The 16,485-nt window shown below is 39.6% G+C and overlaps 1 protein-coding gene across 3 annotated transcripts; it reads right to left on the bottom strand.

Annotated features, from left to right (window-relative positions):
* Positions 1–279: 279 nt before the first annotated feature.
* On the bottom strand, positions 280–15,186 carry LOC147169645 (uncharacterized). Of its 3 annotated transcripts, none has more exons than XM_086082980.1 (4): positions 15,059–15,186; positions 4,724–4,799; positions 3,710–4,036; positions 280–2,057 (listed from the first exon to the last, which is right to left on the bottom strand). In XM_086082980.1, the coding sequence occupies exons 2-4, from the start codon at positions 4,782–4,784 to the stop codon at positions 1,666–1,668; spliced, it is 780 nt and encodes a 259-aa protein (XP_085939106.1). In that variant the 5' UTR covers positions 4,785–4,799; positions 15,059–15,186; the 3' UTR covers positions 280–1,665. The 3 variants fall into 3 exon arrangements, with proteins under 3 accessions (XP_085939106.1, XP_085939108.1, XP_085939107.1); XM_086082982.1 differs by lacking the exon at positions 15,059–15,186 and adding an exon at positions 4,949–4,973; XM_086082981.1 differs by lacking the exon at positions 15,059–15,186 and having other exon boundaries at positions 4,724–4,940.
* Between the last annotated feature and the right edge of the window lie 1,299 nt (positions 15,187–16,485).

Here is a 16,485-nt window from a genome sequence, read left to right as displayed (position 1 = left end):
CAGTTCACCTTTCGCTGCCTTGCCGTTTTGTGGATTTTTGTGTGTGCAATTTTGCACTTTTTTTTTAGTAGTATACCTCTTTAAAAAAAAAGAGACGTGTATAAAGTGCATGGTGAAGGTTTTTACAGCCTCAAAACCTATATAAATGTAAAATTAAATAAACCTGACTTCTTCGTATTTTTGGGTACTAGCGATAATCGAGGGAACACTGTATTATGAAGAAATGCCACAAACGCCACATAATCCAATAAATTATGATTTTAATTCAAAATGGCAGGGAACCCGTTTCCAACAAGTGATGAGGGTACACATCTGAACTCATCTAAGCAACTATGCATACTTCAGTAAGTGCTCCTTTTTTGGCTAGCAACAGAATTCAGCTTTGCAGTTAAAACTGTCTGTATGACCTCACAATAGAATATTCTTAACATGATCTTTGGAAAATGTCTTTCTCTCTGGCCCCGTCTTATGCATCACATTTGACTTTTTAGCTGTTGTTTAAAAATACAGCGCACCTTGACAAAAATAGCCCATCAGAGACTGTAGAGACAGAAGGCTCAATCGATACGTTAAAAAGAAAAGAAAATCTAACCTAAACCCATAACTGATGGTGTCCATTGAGAAAGCAATAATTAACTCATAGTTGACCAAGCAGCTTTTCTTCAGTTTCTCATCCCTTAATCCACTTACTATTAGAATTAACTCCTGAAATTTACTATAGTGGTGACTTGAAGGCTTATGGCTTATGTTTGTTGCCATTGACATAGTAAAGAAACAATCAAACAAAGCTATTATATTTGACCCAGTTTCAGGAGACATGTTTGTTTATAGGCTATGGTGACAAGCTGCTCCCTTGTTACCACCACTCAACAGTGCTAATTTCTTTGTTCACGTCAATCAGAAAGTAGAAACACAATCATAAACCTTTGGACCGTACAAGCAGCACTACCTTGGTCTTTATCAGCAAAATACCTCACTGTTACTAAACCAGACAAGTTAAATAATAATTGTATTTAGAAGCGCCTTTCATGTCAGCTAAGGTCATCTTATAAAGTATGGGTCAAAACAGAAGTAAAAAAAAAAAAAGCATCAATAAGACAACAAAAGAATAACAGAAACAGCAAATCAGAAAAAACAGCTGCAAGCGAATATGTGAGTTTGAACAATGAGTTTTTATTTGCTTTTTAAATATTGTGAGGGAGTTGAGGCAATTTCGGAGTACAGAAACCAGCAGACGTTGAGCGGAGGGTGCGGGAGGGTGTGTTGACGCAAGAGGTCACAGACGTAAGTTATGGAGAGCTTTGTAGGTGTGAGAGGCAGGGTTTTGTTAATGATTTAGTATTGTGTAGCTAGCCAGTGAAGTTGATTGAGAACAGTTGTGATGATCCTGGCTGCCAAGTTCTGGATGATTTGGAGTTTGTTGCTGAGTTTGGGAGGGAGGCCAGAGAGGAATAATTGATCAGGGATGTGACAAAAGATGTTAGAGCAACAAAAAGAATACAATCAAAGTGACGAGCCTGGACAATACAGGTCGCTGAGGGGAGCTGATTGGTTGACTGGTTTCATGTTTTCATAGCAATAGAACACAATATTCTGTGGGCCTGTAAAACAGCCGGGAGCGAAGGGGGTTCAGTGAAAATGGCTGGGAGTGAATGAGCAAAACCTTCATTGCTGCATGACAACAAGTAGGGTTGATATCAACAGAATTGTCAGCGAAGGGTGAAGAGATCCAACATCATTCCCAACATTGCCTGTGAATCCCTGAGGCTTGATTCCATACCCGCCTAATAATACAGCGTCAGACGAATTGCATGCAATTTGTCTTCCAGATCCGATGCTCATCAGGGTACAGTTGAAGGCCCCGGTGGGATTCCCTTCCAGCTGACTGCGAATAGTTAACCAGCCGCCTTCTTCTACACTTTTAAAAGTGTTATGCCTTACGGGTCCCGCCGACTGATTTTGAGAAGACCATACGACGTCTCCATCCGGATAGACGTCGCTGAACGTGCAGACCGGACCGTCCTTGGACAACACGCCTTTGACCGCCCCGCAGCACTCTGAGGAGCAGACCATCAGGTTGGAATCAATGTTTGCACTCAAACATGTTACACGCTAAAAACGATGACAAAAACACACCAAATTGGTTAATTTTATCCCCAATTACCACTTGGGTCAATATGATCCAAAAAATGGAGTTATTCATTTGACCCGACTTTTTAAATGAAATGAAATACCCAAACAGTCTGGTCAAACTCACCCAAGTGGTGGTCACTTCCTTTTTGACCCACTTAATTGGGTTACTTACAATAACCCAACTTTGTAATTGTTGTCTAACTTGAGGATTTATTTGCAAGTCATTATTAAAATCCTCCGGGTTTTTAATACTTTTAAACTACATTTATAGTTGGCCTATTTCACCTCTTTTCTACCTAGATCTGTTTATCTGTTTACATTTAGATTGACTTACCGTTTAACAGGCTTACTTGATGTTTATAGGTAGCCATTTCATTCATGAGGCAAAAAATATCCTTTAAAAGGCAGACAACAGGCACTTACCGTTGCAGCAAAATCAATACTGGACATTTAGCAACATGTGCACAACTGATGACTAAGCGGTTCAAGCACCCAGCAGTTTCGGCCTCTATAAATGTCAGTTGTGACAAAAAAACAACACGCCATCAGGTCCACATCACGTTTCAGTAAGGTCATGTTAAATTAGAGGGGTCCTGGAAGTGGGTGGGAGTCCTAAGGGACTATAGCAAAAGTCAATCAAGTCAAGTCAATACTTGGGTTAAGCAAGTCATCCAATCTTGCGCAAAGTTAGCCACTTTGCACTTTATCTTAGCATTTAACTACTGTTTTATTTTTTTATTTATTTTTTTAATGGGACTAAAGCCAGTGTCTGTATTGTCTATTACATGTTTGTGTATTTTATTGATTAAACGCGGAACCAACACGAAGCTCAGTTACTGTTTGACATGCTATCAGTTAGCTAAACTGTGAAACTAATGTACTGTAGTTTACTGGTGACTGTTGGTTTTCCACTGATGCAGTTCAAGGCTCGAAATAATTTATTTTCTGTTATCAATGACTTCATTTGAGCACCAATGTTCTAATTTGGTGGACAGAACAGTAAAAATATGATATTTGTTTTCTTTTTAATATAATCAAAACATTTTATTTCTTAAATTCCGATTGTATATAGCAGCAAGCTATATTTTCTTAGAAGAAAAGCTGAATTATTATTATTTTTTTAATAACTTAGACAATTTTGATAACATTTATTGTACAGACCTCAAAAGTCAAAATCAAAATTTAAGACTCTTGTGAAAACAATAACATTACTGGTATTATAAATATGTTATACTATATTAATGTACTTTTAACCGTATAGTAATTCAATTCTGGTTTCAGTTTAGCGATTACATTAATTTGCCTGCTGATACACTCCGCTTTAATGCGGTTCTAGCCAAATGTTTGTGAAAAGTGTACTCCATCACGCAAGCACTTGATTGATTCCAGTGTTAAATGTGCTTGCCGTGCCAATCTTAGGTTAGCATAGCAATTAGCATGGCGTGTAGTTTATTCACGGAAAGTCTTCTTTCTGTGGCCATTTTGTGTGAGTTCAATGAAAATAGGGTACATTTTTTGATACTTTAAATGGAACGAAAATCTCGTGGTGATGTTGATGATGTCGATGTGGACTGACCTTGCAGTTCTATCCAGCCGTATCCATGTGACATTCCCTGGTTTGAATGCACTTTGCACATGTAGCGGTTTGAGGCCCCGCTATCCTCCGGCTGCACTTTTGCAAAGATGAGCGACAGCTGGTCTTTTTTGTACTCGCAGCGGAAGTCACTTTTTGTATTTTTGCTGTGGTGCAATTCCCCATCTTTGTTCACTTGACACAAAGGCTTGTGGTTTTGGGACCACTCCATATGTTTGACTGAGAGCCCACCGCTCCTTGTCGACACGTTGCAGTTGATTGCCACTGGCTTGCCACTGTCGGCTGTAACATTGCTGACGTGAACCAATCCTGTAAATGAATGCAAGAAAATGCAATGACAATTCATAATTAGTCCTGATAGCCTGAAGATCATTATCACTGTAAAAAACAAAAACGAGACTGAGACTGAGACTGAGACTCACTTAGCGACTTAGCGACCAAGCCTGAAAATGCATGTCACTATAGGCCTGGCTAGGACTACCAAAACCACATTTATTTCCTAATTTTGGAATGGACCCCTGGGCCAAAATATGTGCCTGTAAGGGCGTAGCCCACCAGGGAATTCTCAGTGCTTCAGATGGGCCACTCCAGGCCCGCCTACCATACCCGGATTCAAACCCAACATCCTCTGCACTGTGAGACAGACGTGCTAACCAGTCCACCACCATGCCGGCCTGAAAATCTAAATTTTGTTTAAAAAACAATTGCCCAGCGAGAGCGTTATGCCAGCCAGCTGTGTACAATTTATTGTTGCTTGATGCCATAAAGGAGACTCAGCGGATTCATTTCAAAGCTAATGTGCAAAGTAAAAACACCGGCAGGAAAAAAAGCTTTTACCATCCATCGATTGCAACAATACCAATATTATAACAGTAATAATTCAACAATGACAGCACATTTTGTCATAGCCTGCCAATGCCCATTCCTATCACGCCGGACAACTATTATGAGTGAATGTGAAACCAAAAATAAATAAGGACAAAGATAGATACATACCTTTTGTGGCAAGAGTCAATTCTATTAGAAAGCCGACAAAAAGCAGGCTTGAAAATGTCATCCTTGGTCCCCCGCACTGTAAAAGGAAAATGGTTTTCAGAAGAGTGCTGAAGGATGAAACACATTTTGCTTTCAGTTTCGTCCTGATGCACACCCTTCCCCTCCCTGCTGAGTCATCATGGTTATTGATTAAACCATCATAAAAACATCAACTGGGATTCTCACATGGAGTTGTCACACCGCGGTCTCGTCTGAGATTTGACTTTTCCTGTTTCATCTTGAAAATTCGGACTTTACTCCCGTCTTACGTCACTTCCTCTTCGTCATGCGGTGTCAGTGACTACTCTGATTCCTGATCGTGTCCATCTGTTTCCCATTACCCTCATGTGTTAAATGGTCTGCGTCTCCCCCTGTCTTGTGCCGAAGTGGTTTCGTCCGAGTCACTCTCGCCCAGTCACAGTCATAGTCCTCAGCCTTATTGTCCTGCCTTCTGTGTGAACTTTTGTTTGTAACTTTGTATAGCCATAGTATAGTTTTAGTTTAGGAGTAATTTAGTTTTGTTTGTAGATGAGACATCCTCCCTTTTGGAGCGCCTTTAGGTTGATATTTTATAGCCTTTGTTTTCCCCTCTAAACGAGGAGTTTTATGTTTAATAAATATCTGCCTTGGCGGCAAACTCGTATCTCCGCGCCTGAGTCCTAAATCTGCCACGCCTTGTCAGGAGTGTTATGGAGGATGAACAAAAGCAGTGGAGAAATTGCTGGATGTGTGTGAGAACATGAGCTTTCTAAATCCTTTTGATGGGGCAGAAAAAGTTGCGCTCAAAGTGCACTTTGTATTGTAGTCCTTCTCTGCCAACTTGTAGCAATGACTGCTCATTGTTAAATTCACAATCAAGACTTGGTCAAGGGCTCCCTCTAGAGTTTGGCTGTCAAATTCATTGGAGTTCAGGGGTCACGTTCATCGCAATTTGATGTTCTTTTTTCTTTCTCAACATTTACATTTAAAAAAAAAAAAGAGAGGAGAAAAAAACTAACTGGTAATACATGTATTGATTTATTATATTGTTGCAAATCAGATGAACAATCTGACATTTCTAAACAAAGATTACTGCAATTTCAAGAATATTATGAATCAGACAATGCGGGGAAACCTATTCATCGACCCGGGTCATTTCAAACCAAAGTGCAGGAATAAAAGAATATACAGTGCAATAAAAACGTTTTGGAAAATTTGTTTTAAAAATGCCTTATAATAAGCGCCCACCCATAGCCATGGAGAAAAAAAGAAGAAAAAAAACCGTCTTCCTTTTTTAACCTGCCTTTAAAAATATTCACATTTGGGGCTGATATCATTTCTATTGGCATGATATTCCATTTGTGTGCAGCATAACAGCAAAATGCTACTTCACCGTGTTTGCTTGGAACTCTGGGCTCCACTAATTAACCCCAGAGCCCTACTGTGTTTATAAGCCGTTAGCAGTTCTTTAATGTCGGGTAAGGTCAAGTACACCCTGAGCTGGTCGCCAGCCCATCACAGATTTGACAATCAGACTTGGCCTTTTCATCGATTCATGTTTTGGTTTAGAAATGTACTAAAGGCCTCCAGTGATGCTTTTTGTATTGTGTCCCAATACTTTTGTCAGTTTTTGACGACCGTCTCGCTGATTTTGCACTTCCTTGACTGGAATGAATGCTCAAAATAGCCTGGACACTTAATAACGGTTTTATGATGGCGACAGTTTGACCCTGTTTTCTTTATTTCCTGTGGGGGAAATTGTTTAAAATTAGAGGCGTGTCTAACCCCAAACTGTTTTTTCCCTTTTCTATACCATGTTTAAAGATTTCCGCACTTGTACATAAATACCTTACTTTGCTTGCAGTATTGCAGTTTAGTTTACAGGGCATGTCAACTTTTATGCTGGACTTTAATTGCTTCAGGGACCAGATTACCCATAATGCTGAGTATTATCTGTAGCTTTAGTGGGATTTACTGCAGGTCTGCTAAACTGCTGAAGTGGTTTGAAAACGGTTAAATAAATGTTGACACTAATCCCGCGGTCACAGTCCCGCCTCTTAATGGTGAGGTAATGTGAGACCCCGGTGGTCCTGGTGAGGGATGACACTGACTAATTATGTGAAGGCCAAAATATGGCATCAGCATCTCAAAGGAAAACTCCTAACGGTCATTTAAAATGCATTCATTGTTGGTCGTTCTTCAGAACATTTTCCATTCTTGTCTCATAAGCCCTGCAAAGGTTTTTGAATATTTTCAACATTTTCTCTTTCTTGTTGCTGTTGAATTCATGAGATGTGTGTTGTACCCTTCAGTTGGTGCATTGTCCTCAAACACCGGGAACATTTCTCTCTGTTCCCATTCTTGACAAGAGGCTGATGATGAAGTGTCATTCAAGGATGTTCATTTAAAATTTTTAGTACAAAGAAAGAAGTTGTGACACAGTAGCCTGCAGAGATATGTTTCTACCCAGTAGTGGACTTTGTACATTTGCAACCTTAATTCTAATGAAATTGTATTATTTTTTTCCTGGCACTCCATTTTCCATTTCATAGCATTTTTCTTGGCTGTGTTGCTTCCAGTACTTTTTTTTTTTTTTTTTTTTATCCAATCAGATTTCTACCTGTATGTGCTGTGCAGTTTAGCAGCCATGGCTAATGTTGCTGTGTATACATTGTTAATACTAGCTTAGCATTGCTACCCCTGCGTAATCAGGTGTCATATTTCAAGCAGGCCCAGATTTGCAATTGTCCTAACCACAACAAGCTCCGCCCCCTGTCTAAAAACGCCACCGCTAATGTAGGATGAGCTAGAATTGGAAGGAAGTCAAACACAGATTTAGGCCAAACAGAAATAGTATATGTGATGTATTTGCGATCACACTAAGACCTGACGCCTTGGCACAAGGCCTTGCTAAGTCGTCGTCTTAATTTGGAGAGAATTAAAAAAAGAAATGCTTCAGTGGCTGTCCTCGGGATCCAGTACAAAAATTTTGACTTGAAAGATGATAATGTTCCATTTTAATGAGACTGTCAGAGAAGTATTAATCAAACAATGTTGCTGCAGTTGGAGTTTGCAGTAGTGTACAACTGAACTGTATTATACTGAGTGATGTTACTTTTATTGTTTACTCTCAATATATTTTGCTCTATAAATTAATTAAAAAAAAATTTGAATATGTATTTTTTTAAACCAAACTAAAACTGTTGTAATGACTTAATGTATTTATTTATTTATGTATTTTATAGAGATGCACATTAAAAAGTAATGGCAGATGGACTGGCCATCAAAATTTTAATAGTATACTTTTTCCATACCACAATAACTTTTCCATACTTGTGTAGGAACCCTGAATATTATAAATATAATTCTTTCGCTGCACTTCTTGCAAACGGAGTCCCCCAAGGCTCCACTCTTGGTCCTGTCCTATTTTCTCTGAATCTGATTCCCTTCATAGTCATTTTGTTCCACTTTTTGTGTGAGAGTACCTTAACCCGTGGACGTTATTTTGTTTTGATTAAATTCTTTGAAATTTCCTTTGAAGTGTGATAATTTTGTCATTTATGAATATTTTTTTCAGTTTCAACCGCTCAAAAGGTTCACTGGCATCAGACCTATCTATACATATATAGTTTTTTTTTTAATGCCCTCTATGGACAATAATAGCAGTATTATGCTAACATCAAAACTACCTATCTATACATATATAGACTAACTATGCTGTATATATATATAAAATAAAAAACTAATTTGAATATTTCATTTGACATAGTTAGAGGCTTAAACAAGTCCATAAGTCATAACAATAGATTTATTTTATGCATGCCCAGTTTTTACACAATGGCACTTTTCTGCATAAAATTCTTGTAATTTTGTCCCAAATCAGGCCTTTCCTTTGAAGTGTGATAATTTATGAAAACTTTTTTTCACTTTCAACCGCTCAAAATGTTCAGTGGCATCAGACCTACATATATAGTTTTTTTTTTTTTTTTTTTTTTTTTTTTTTTTTAATGCCCCAATGGACAATAATAGCAGTATTATGCTAACAGCAAAACTAACTAGATAGATAGATAGATATAATTCAAAAGTAAAATATTTCATATGACATAATTAGATCCTTGAATAAGTCATGAAGTCGTAACAAGATATTTTTTTCTTTAGAATAAGAAGGTCAAAGTCACAATAACTGATTTTGATGACAGAATAAATATGCAGAATTCATGAATATGAAACACCAGTTACTGAAACGAAGAACTACTACTAACTAAACATCAGAACTACTTTTTTTTTCCCATTTAACATTTCATGCAATGGGTCTTGATGTGTTTTTTGCAAATGTAAGTTCCACATTTTGCGCAAAACGTTTGAAGCCCGAAGTGGCTTTGTGCAAAGGCCACATTGTTTGCGCTTAGACGGGGGTCCAGCACGCTGCTCTGCATGCTCCACCTGCTCCACCAAGCCTTCGGCTTCCCGTTTCAAAATTTCAGGCCAAATTAGAGCCTTGCCTAGTTCCTCAAGCCGCTTGAAGCTTTTCTTATGGTTCGCTGTATGATGCCCTCGTTAGAAAACAAAACTAACGCAGTTTCAAGGCTGCTGATTCTGGCTACTGCGTAGAAGGTTGCCCCGGGGTTACAAACGGGATGGGGGAAATAATGTGTGGCCACTTCGTGAGTAGGAGACCATAATAGTTTTAAATTTTTTGAGAGACACTCACTAATTTCTTTGCCCTGATCCCCCCCCCCCCCCCCCCATCCACAATCCTGGTGAAATGTCAGGTCCCTAGTGTATTTTTTTCAAATGCTTTTTCTTTGATGAAACACAAAAAAACATAAAAATGCCGGAAAATGGACAAATAACACAGACGGGTTAAGGTCATTTAAAGCTTGGATGGCTCTGAACCATTTCAATTTCAGTGCAAGTAAACCAAAGTCATAATGTTTGAACCCAGTGGGGCACTTAAAGCCCCTCTTGACCGAGGAACTCCCTATATCAAGTGCAGTGTTACTAATCTGGGGGTAGAAATCGACAGTGGTTTTAAAATGGATCAACAGATCAATTCTGTTCTAAAATCCATTTCTTTTCAGATGAGAACTTTATCTAGGTCAAGCCTTTTGTTTTTCTGCAGGGATTCTAAAGGAGTTTTTAATGCTTTTTTCTTCATTCGACTTGATTATCGAAACGCCCTTGGTGACAGCCAGACTTCCCTCACTCAATTACAATTGTTCCGGAACACTGCTGCCCAACTTTTAACTGGAGCACACAGGCGACAACAAGTCTCACCTGTATTGGCATCTGTCCAATGGCTCACGAAGCATTTTAGAATTCAATTTCAATTCATATTGTTTGTTTAACATTCTACCTTTCTGACCTTTTACCTTTTGGTGTAACCTGCGCAATAATGCGGCACCTTCATCAATAGGGTCAATTGGCAAAAGGACATGCCATGTTCGTGACAAGAGTGAACTTTACGCTATAGACTATACTATATTTACGCAAAAACTCGCCGCAGCGGACTTTATGAATGAGGAAATGTGTCTGAAAGGAGGCGAGGACAGAGAAAACCTCGAGGTATATTGTGGAAAACCTGCAACCGACCAGGTTTGGTTCATGGAGGCTTAAATGACCTCTTTGTATAAAACAGGCTCTTTTTCTCTGGTTTCAATGACCTCCCTTTCTGAAACGGAAAAATGCAGAGTTTCCCACATTTCAGGGTTTCTTGACCCAGAGTTCTCACTAAACCCGCTTTGTGAAATAGACCCATGGTGGCTACAAAGCTCCACTGTAGCAGTAATTAGCCCCGCCACGTCCATCTAAACATTGAGGGGCATTGTGTTTTGCCATCTGCGCTTTTGTCACACATCAATCGCACCATTTATCCGCAGCGTGCGACGGGGCTTTCCGAAGAACGTAACGTCATAATTGTGATCAGAGAGCAGCTGCGCGTCACAGCTGGCAGCGACTTTAAAGGGAAGAACCAGAATGAGATAGTCGCTTGATATGTGCCGCAATGGCTTCGCGGAGGAAGTCGTCGTCACGGAGAGATCGGGTTAATTATGGTGGGAGTTCATGTCAAACGCAAATCAAAAGGAATTCATTCAGACACTTTCCAAATCGTAAGGCGGAAATTACAGCATTTCCTCCGAGGGCGGGAGTTTGGGTTTGTACTGAATTATGGGGGTTCGTGGCGTATACTCCAAATGGTTGATGCAAACAGTGAAGTTTGTCATTTTTCTATACAGGGATCCGAGTATAAAGCGCACACACACATAACAGTTTTCAGTAACAATGGCAACGTAAGATGGCTGCCCTCTCAATTGTGAGTCCACCATGGAGTGCGCAGTCTTCTAGTCATGCCTAACTTACTTAAACAAGTGTGGCCTACCTTCTTTCTCTCTTATTGCTACATTGCTCTGCCCAAACCGTTATTTTTGGCAGAGGTCCCAGATGAAATTCAAGGTTCTAAAAGCTACTTTATGATAGGATGATTAAAAGCGGTTCAATCTGCCTCCATCCAGACATCCACTTCGAACAAGTGCTCGTAGACTTTTCATTGCGGGACCCTTAACACGGTGTCGTTTGTTTGATTATAAAATAAATGATTGTCCTAATTAAAGGAAGAGCAAAGGAGCCTTCTGAGCAACGCGTTAGTTTGTATTAATAAGGCTTCTACAAATGTTTGCAAATTCATCCACCAAATAAATTATTCTCTATAGCCTAGCATAATTACCATAACACCCTGTGCAACACTATAATATAGCAATCAGTCATTGGCCGGCGTACTTCAGGATTGTTGAGAGGGAAATAACAAGTTAATACTCTTGACATGTGGATTGTGGTCATCTAAATACGCTGTGGTCTTCAGCCCAGCGGCAGCAGTAAATGGGAAGGAAGCACATTTCCTGTTCCCGATATCGGGAGGTGTTTGTCTTCTAGGGGAAAGTGCCATCCTTTTAATCATTCCCACATGTACACGTTGTCATTTGTAAATAAACTGGGGGTAAAATTGCCCACGTGTGTCTAAGCCTCAAACGTAGAGTATGAAAACAAGATGGTTGTGGAGTGGCAAGCCTCTTTAGCTTTAGCTCGTCATTTACGTTTGTGTCGACTACAAAAATCAAATAAAAATAATTGCCGTTAGTTCCTTCTTTGGACGACGCATATACTGCTACCTGCAGAACTGTAGGGGCACAATATTGTTTCCTAACTTCATCAGAGCAGCACTAAGCTACTGTCTGCCATTGTTTGGCCTTGGCAGAGGTCTGACTCTGTGTTCTTGTTGCTCAACATTTCTATTTGGTTTCAGATCTTGTTTTCATGGAAGTTGCCTGAAAAATCATCTGCAAACGAAATTACTTTCTTCTTCTTTTTCTAAAGTCCACTGTGGTTTACAAACCACTAACAGTCTACAGTGAATTTGTCTAGAACATTAAAATCAGCAGATCTAAAACAACAGATCTATCCAGCCATTGTTCCTCGAGATGAATTGAGGAAGCAAACGTGTGCGGCCCCTTTTTTTTTGTTGCAATTCTCGCATTAAGGAAGCGAGCCTCACATCTTGCAAGGAGGAACTACTGTTTTTATTCTCTTCTGAATTATACAATTTCCTACCACAGCAGCAGTTGTCTGCCGCTGTCGAGAACATCACTCGTCTCCGAACGCGGCTCTATTGCTTTAGGTGCTCGCCGAGTAAAAAAAGCGGGCCGGTCAAGTCAGTCATTCGAAATCACTTAAACCAGCAGCAAGGCTGTCAGCGCTGTTGTCGCAGTTGATGTCATAGAGTAAAGAGTGTTATCGCAGGCAAAGAGAGATGGAAGTACAGACGGGAACAGATCACTTGCTGATGGGGTTGCTAATCCGTTGCGCGTTTCCTCGGGGAAGCGGCAAAAACAGCAGCAGTGCTTTTTTTCATCAATAGCCTACACAAAGCAGGCCAACGAGACCTTGGCATTCTATTCAATTCAATGGGAACAAACGATTTGAGATTGATTGACTGTTTTGACTGAGGAGACAAATCAAACTCATACCTCAAGGCGCCGCTGCAGTTATTTTCAGTATGAACAACATGCTTGCATATTTTCATCGTTGAATGCTCACTTGGCACCGTACAAATCACAAATAAATAATTAAATTAATGTGCAAAGGCTGGAAGCCCTGATGTAAAAATGGGGTCAATTTCATGTCTTTGTACAAATTGATTGTGCAACTTTTAGTTTTCTATGACTTTCATAATTAGTCTGAGCCATTTATCAGGCATTAATTTACTGGTGCATTGCAGTAAGGCTTGAGAGTCGAGCACGCTGACCGCGGAGCTAGCTTATAGGCTCCATGGCGCGAGGTTTTGCAAACGTACCCTTCCACGGCACAAGCTAGCAACCCCCCCGGTAAACCCCACTCTCTCTGTCTCTGGGGACAAACGCAGCAACACAAGAGTGCCAGGCCTTGTGTTTGTTTTAATGAAAGGCTTTAACGCGGCAGCCCGCTCCGTGCGCATGTAGCACATCTCAACTGATAAGCCGTACCGAGTTAGCCATGTTACAGTTATTGAAGAGAGTTATGTTGTCGTTAAGCAACCACCACATGGAAGATGTGTTCATCGTGTTGTATGGCAAAGCAGTGTTTCGAGTGTAAATGAGCTCCTTTTGTGAGAGAAAGATGTCCAGAGAGTAAGAGAAGAGTCTAACGCCTTAAAGGTGAAATCCATATGAAGTATTGATTGGCGCTCGGCAAAATGAGTGTGAGTGAAGATGATGCATGTTGTGTTTACTATATGATGGGGCCCTGCGTATTTACATGCGATTGTTCTTTTCTTGACGTTTTATTTAAGCCGCAATCTCTATAGCTGCAATAAAAGCAGCCTGCAAATCATAGCCTCTATTAAGTAATTACCTTTTTTTTATTAATTTTTTTGCCTCTCTTGGTTCTTACAGTTTATTGTATCATCCTTTTTTTTTTTTTTTTAGCTCTAACAAGCAACTACAGTAGTTATGGGGGAGCAGTTAAACAGCATGTGTTGTGTGTGAATGGCAACTGAGGGCAGAGGAGGAACACAAGAGGCCAAACTAAAAAGAAAGTAACATCCATCCAAACATCCAGTGATTTTCCATAGCTTTTGTTTCATACTTTTTCTCCATTACCTTACGCTATATTCCACTCTCTACATTTTTTTTCTTTAAATGCATTTATTATGGCTTATTACGGTTTTGCTTTCTCAGAGAGACTTCTGTCACATGACTTTGTTGCACCAATCCAACATAACCACTAGTGGCATTTGACACCTTTTCACCAGTCAAACTGAGCCTGGCAGTCACACGACCCACACAATGGCAAAGTTTGACAAATGACTCATTTGCATGACAGAAATCTTCACTTTATGGACTATGACAAAGAAAAGCTATGTCCAGCACCAGCACTGTCATCTAAAAAAAAAGAAAAAAATGACTCATTTGCATGACAGAAATCTTCACTTTATGGACTATGACAAAGAAAAGCTTTGTCCAGCACCAGCACTGTCATCTAAAAAAAAAGAAGAAGAAAAAAAGTCGGCATTTCAGCCTACAAGAACTCCTCTTCAGAGATGTAGGGGAATAAAACTAAATGTCAAAGTTTTGTGTTAAATCACAAATGCACATATTTTCTTTACTGTTTACTTTAATATATTAAATATTTACCCTAAAAAAAAGATGTCTAAAACATCATATCTGCCTTCGTGTACTCGCTAATAGGGCCGCCATATTTATTTATTTATTTATTGCTCCTACAAGAGTGGAGATTTGTGAGAATGCTTGCTTTTTCATTATTATTATTATTATTTTTTAATTATTATTATTATTATTTTTTTATTATTATTATTATTATATTTTTTTTTTACATACTCAGGTTTACTCACAAATCCACAAATCATGCATTTTACTGTTAATGAAGGCTCTCAATTGATACAAACGTTAATTTGAATGGTTGTCTCGTGAATATGCAACCTGACTGTCGATCAGTCCCATATTGGGTCACGACACCACAGTGGCGATTCTTAACACTGTTCAGCCACACCTTACTCAGCATGCGGACCCGAACCGCCATGGCGGAATTCGAGAGTGCTAATCGCAAAGCGAAAACCCAAGGCTGCCCACTCGACGCCCAGCGACCACTTTAAAAGCTTTGTAGAGTGAGGTTTTACTAACGTACACAAAGCTGGCATCCATTACGGCGAAAGTGGACTTGAGGAATAATAGTGACGAGCTAATGGAACTACTCTTTGGCTAATCGCACTAGGTCGCTACCTCTACTGCTCTTTAAGCTTTAAAGAAAGGCTACGGTGACACTTACCTTACGTCTTGGTCTGATGGCTGATTCTGAGTCAGTGTGGCGGCTTGCCTCGTTCGCCACCTACTCCTGCAACCTGGCTATGATGCTGAGTCACTTCTGTTTAAGTATTCTATTGTCTCCCAGATAACCTTCCCTTCCGCTAAGAAGTACTAAAACGCGGCCAAGTCGGAGCGTACTCTCCTTTCCGTCTTCCGACCTTCCTTCCTTCCTGCCTTCAAATGTTTGTTATTACTTGCGATGTTCACACATTGAACAGCATGCACAGGAAATTATGATGCATATTACCGTACAGTGAAATGTCTTTTGAAATGTCCTCAATTTTGTGCTGTTCAGAAGCAAAAGATAAAGATGAGTCACTGGAAATAAAACTGTTCACACATTAAAGAAACCCAACAAACATTTAACAGAGAGGAAACTTGCTGGGTTTTTTTTTTCATTCAACCAAGTGACATTTTTTAAGATAATGCTGAAATTAAAGGAGTTTGCACTTTGCAGTGTTAAAACTGCCAGCAAAACATTGTGAACAACCATATTATCTGTTAACCTAAAGTTTATTTTTTATCTACAGTGGTTGCAACTCCAGCTTTGCGCTGTCGGTCTATATGTATATATAATCTCGCACCCGTCCAGGTCTTCAAAGTAATTCGTTGGTTGTGTGAATTGATACAAATAGTTCTTGATGTTTGTAAAATTTGCATACAGACCAGGGTTATATAATAGTTTTGGATTTGTCATTTAAGTATTTAGTTTGGTGGTGCATTCACAGTTCACCATGATGTATAAAGATAGTATGGAGGTAAACGTGGTACAAAAGTAACTTGTACCTGTAAAAAAAATAAAAATAATAATAATAATCTAAAAAGACCTCATAAACTGCTGCTTAGTGCTTAGATGTGAAAATTACTATAGAGCTACAGAACCCTATTGAATGTTTTACAAGATAACCTAAACCTATAAACAAAAGTGGACAGTACTAAGCTACTTGTATTTGAGTAAGTTTTGAAAAAATTAGAGTATCTTTATTTTTTTTGCCTAGTGCAATCTCGTGATTCCTATTGACCAACCTCATGATGGCTGCCAAATTGTCACCAATGTTTCTCCTGGGCAGAGGGTAGCAAGTCACAATCCAGTTGTATCCTCTTGGAATGCAGGAAAGGGACCGCCCACTGTTCCGCGTGCCAAACATCCACTTCATCGGGCTCACTTCTTTGACATCGCTGATTGAAACGAAAACAATAAGGTGAAGAAAAATCCCAGCTGGCTACGATAGATTTTGGGTTGTTGTTTTTGTGTGACTGGTCTCCAATGTGCTGTTCCTGCATATCCAGACATCCATCTGTGCCTCTTTCGTTATCTCCTGGTAGCCACTCTACCCCCATTAGTAAGCTATGGTGTGTTGGTTGAGACATCTGCATTAAAATGTTCAT

This window comes from Leptonotus elevatus, chromosome 8, assembly GCF_054856555.1.
Source record: "Leptonotus elevatus isolate MCC_2025b chromosome 8, RoL_Lele_1.0, whole genome shotgun sequence".
In the NCBI taxonomy this organism is placed as follows: Eukaryota; Metazoa; Chordata; class Actinopteri; order Syngnathiformes; family Syngnathidae; genus Leptonotus; species Leptonotus elevatus.
Note: the sequence above shows the minus strand (reverse complement) of the source record. Positions and strands in the feature narration are given on the sequence as shown.

Bases quoted from the DNA above. Each gene is read 5' to 3' on its own strand.
- LOC147169645 (XM_086082980.1), bottom strand. From the start codon at position 4,784: ATGACATTTTCAAGCCTGCTTTTTGTCGGCTTTCTAATAGAATTGACT. The intron at 4,037-4,723 runs GTATGTATCTAT...ATTCATTTACAG, and splicing joins ATTGACTCTTGCCACAAAAG to GATTGGTTCACGTCAGCAAT. The intron at 2,058-3,709 runs GTCAGTCCACAT...TCTGCTCCTCAG, and splicing joins CGGCTGGATAGAACTGCAAG to AGTGCTGCGGGGCGGTCAAA.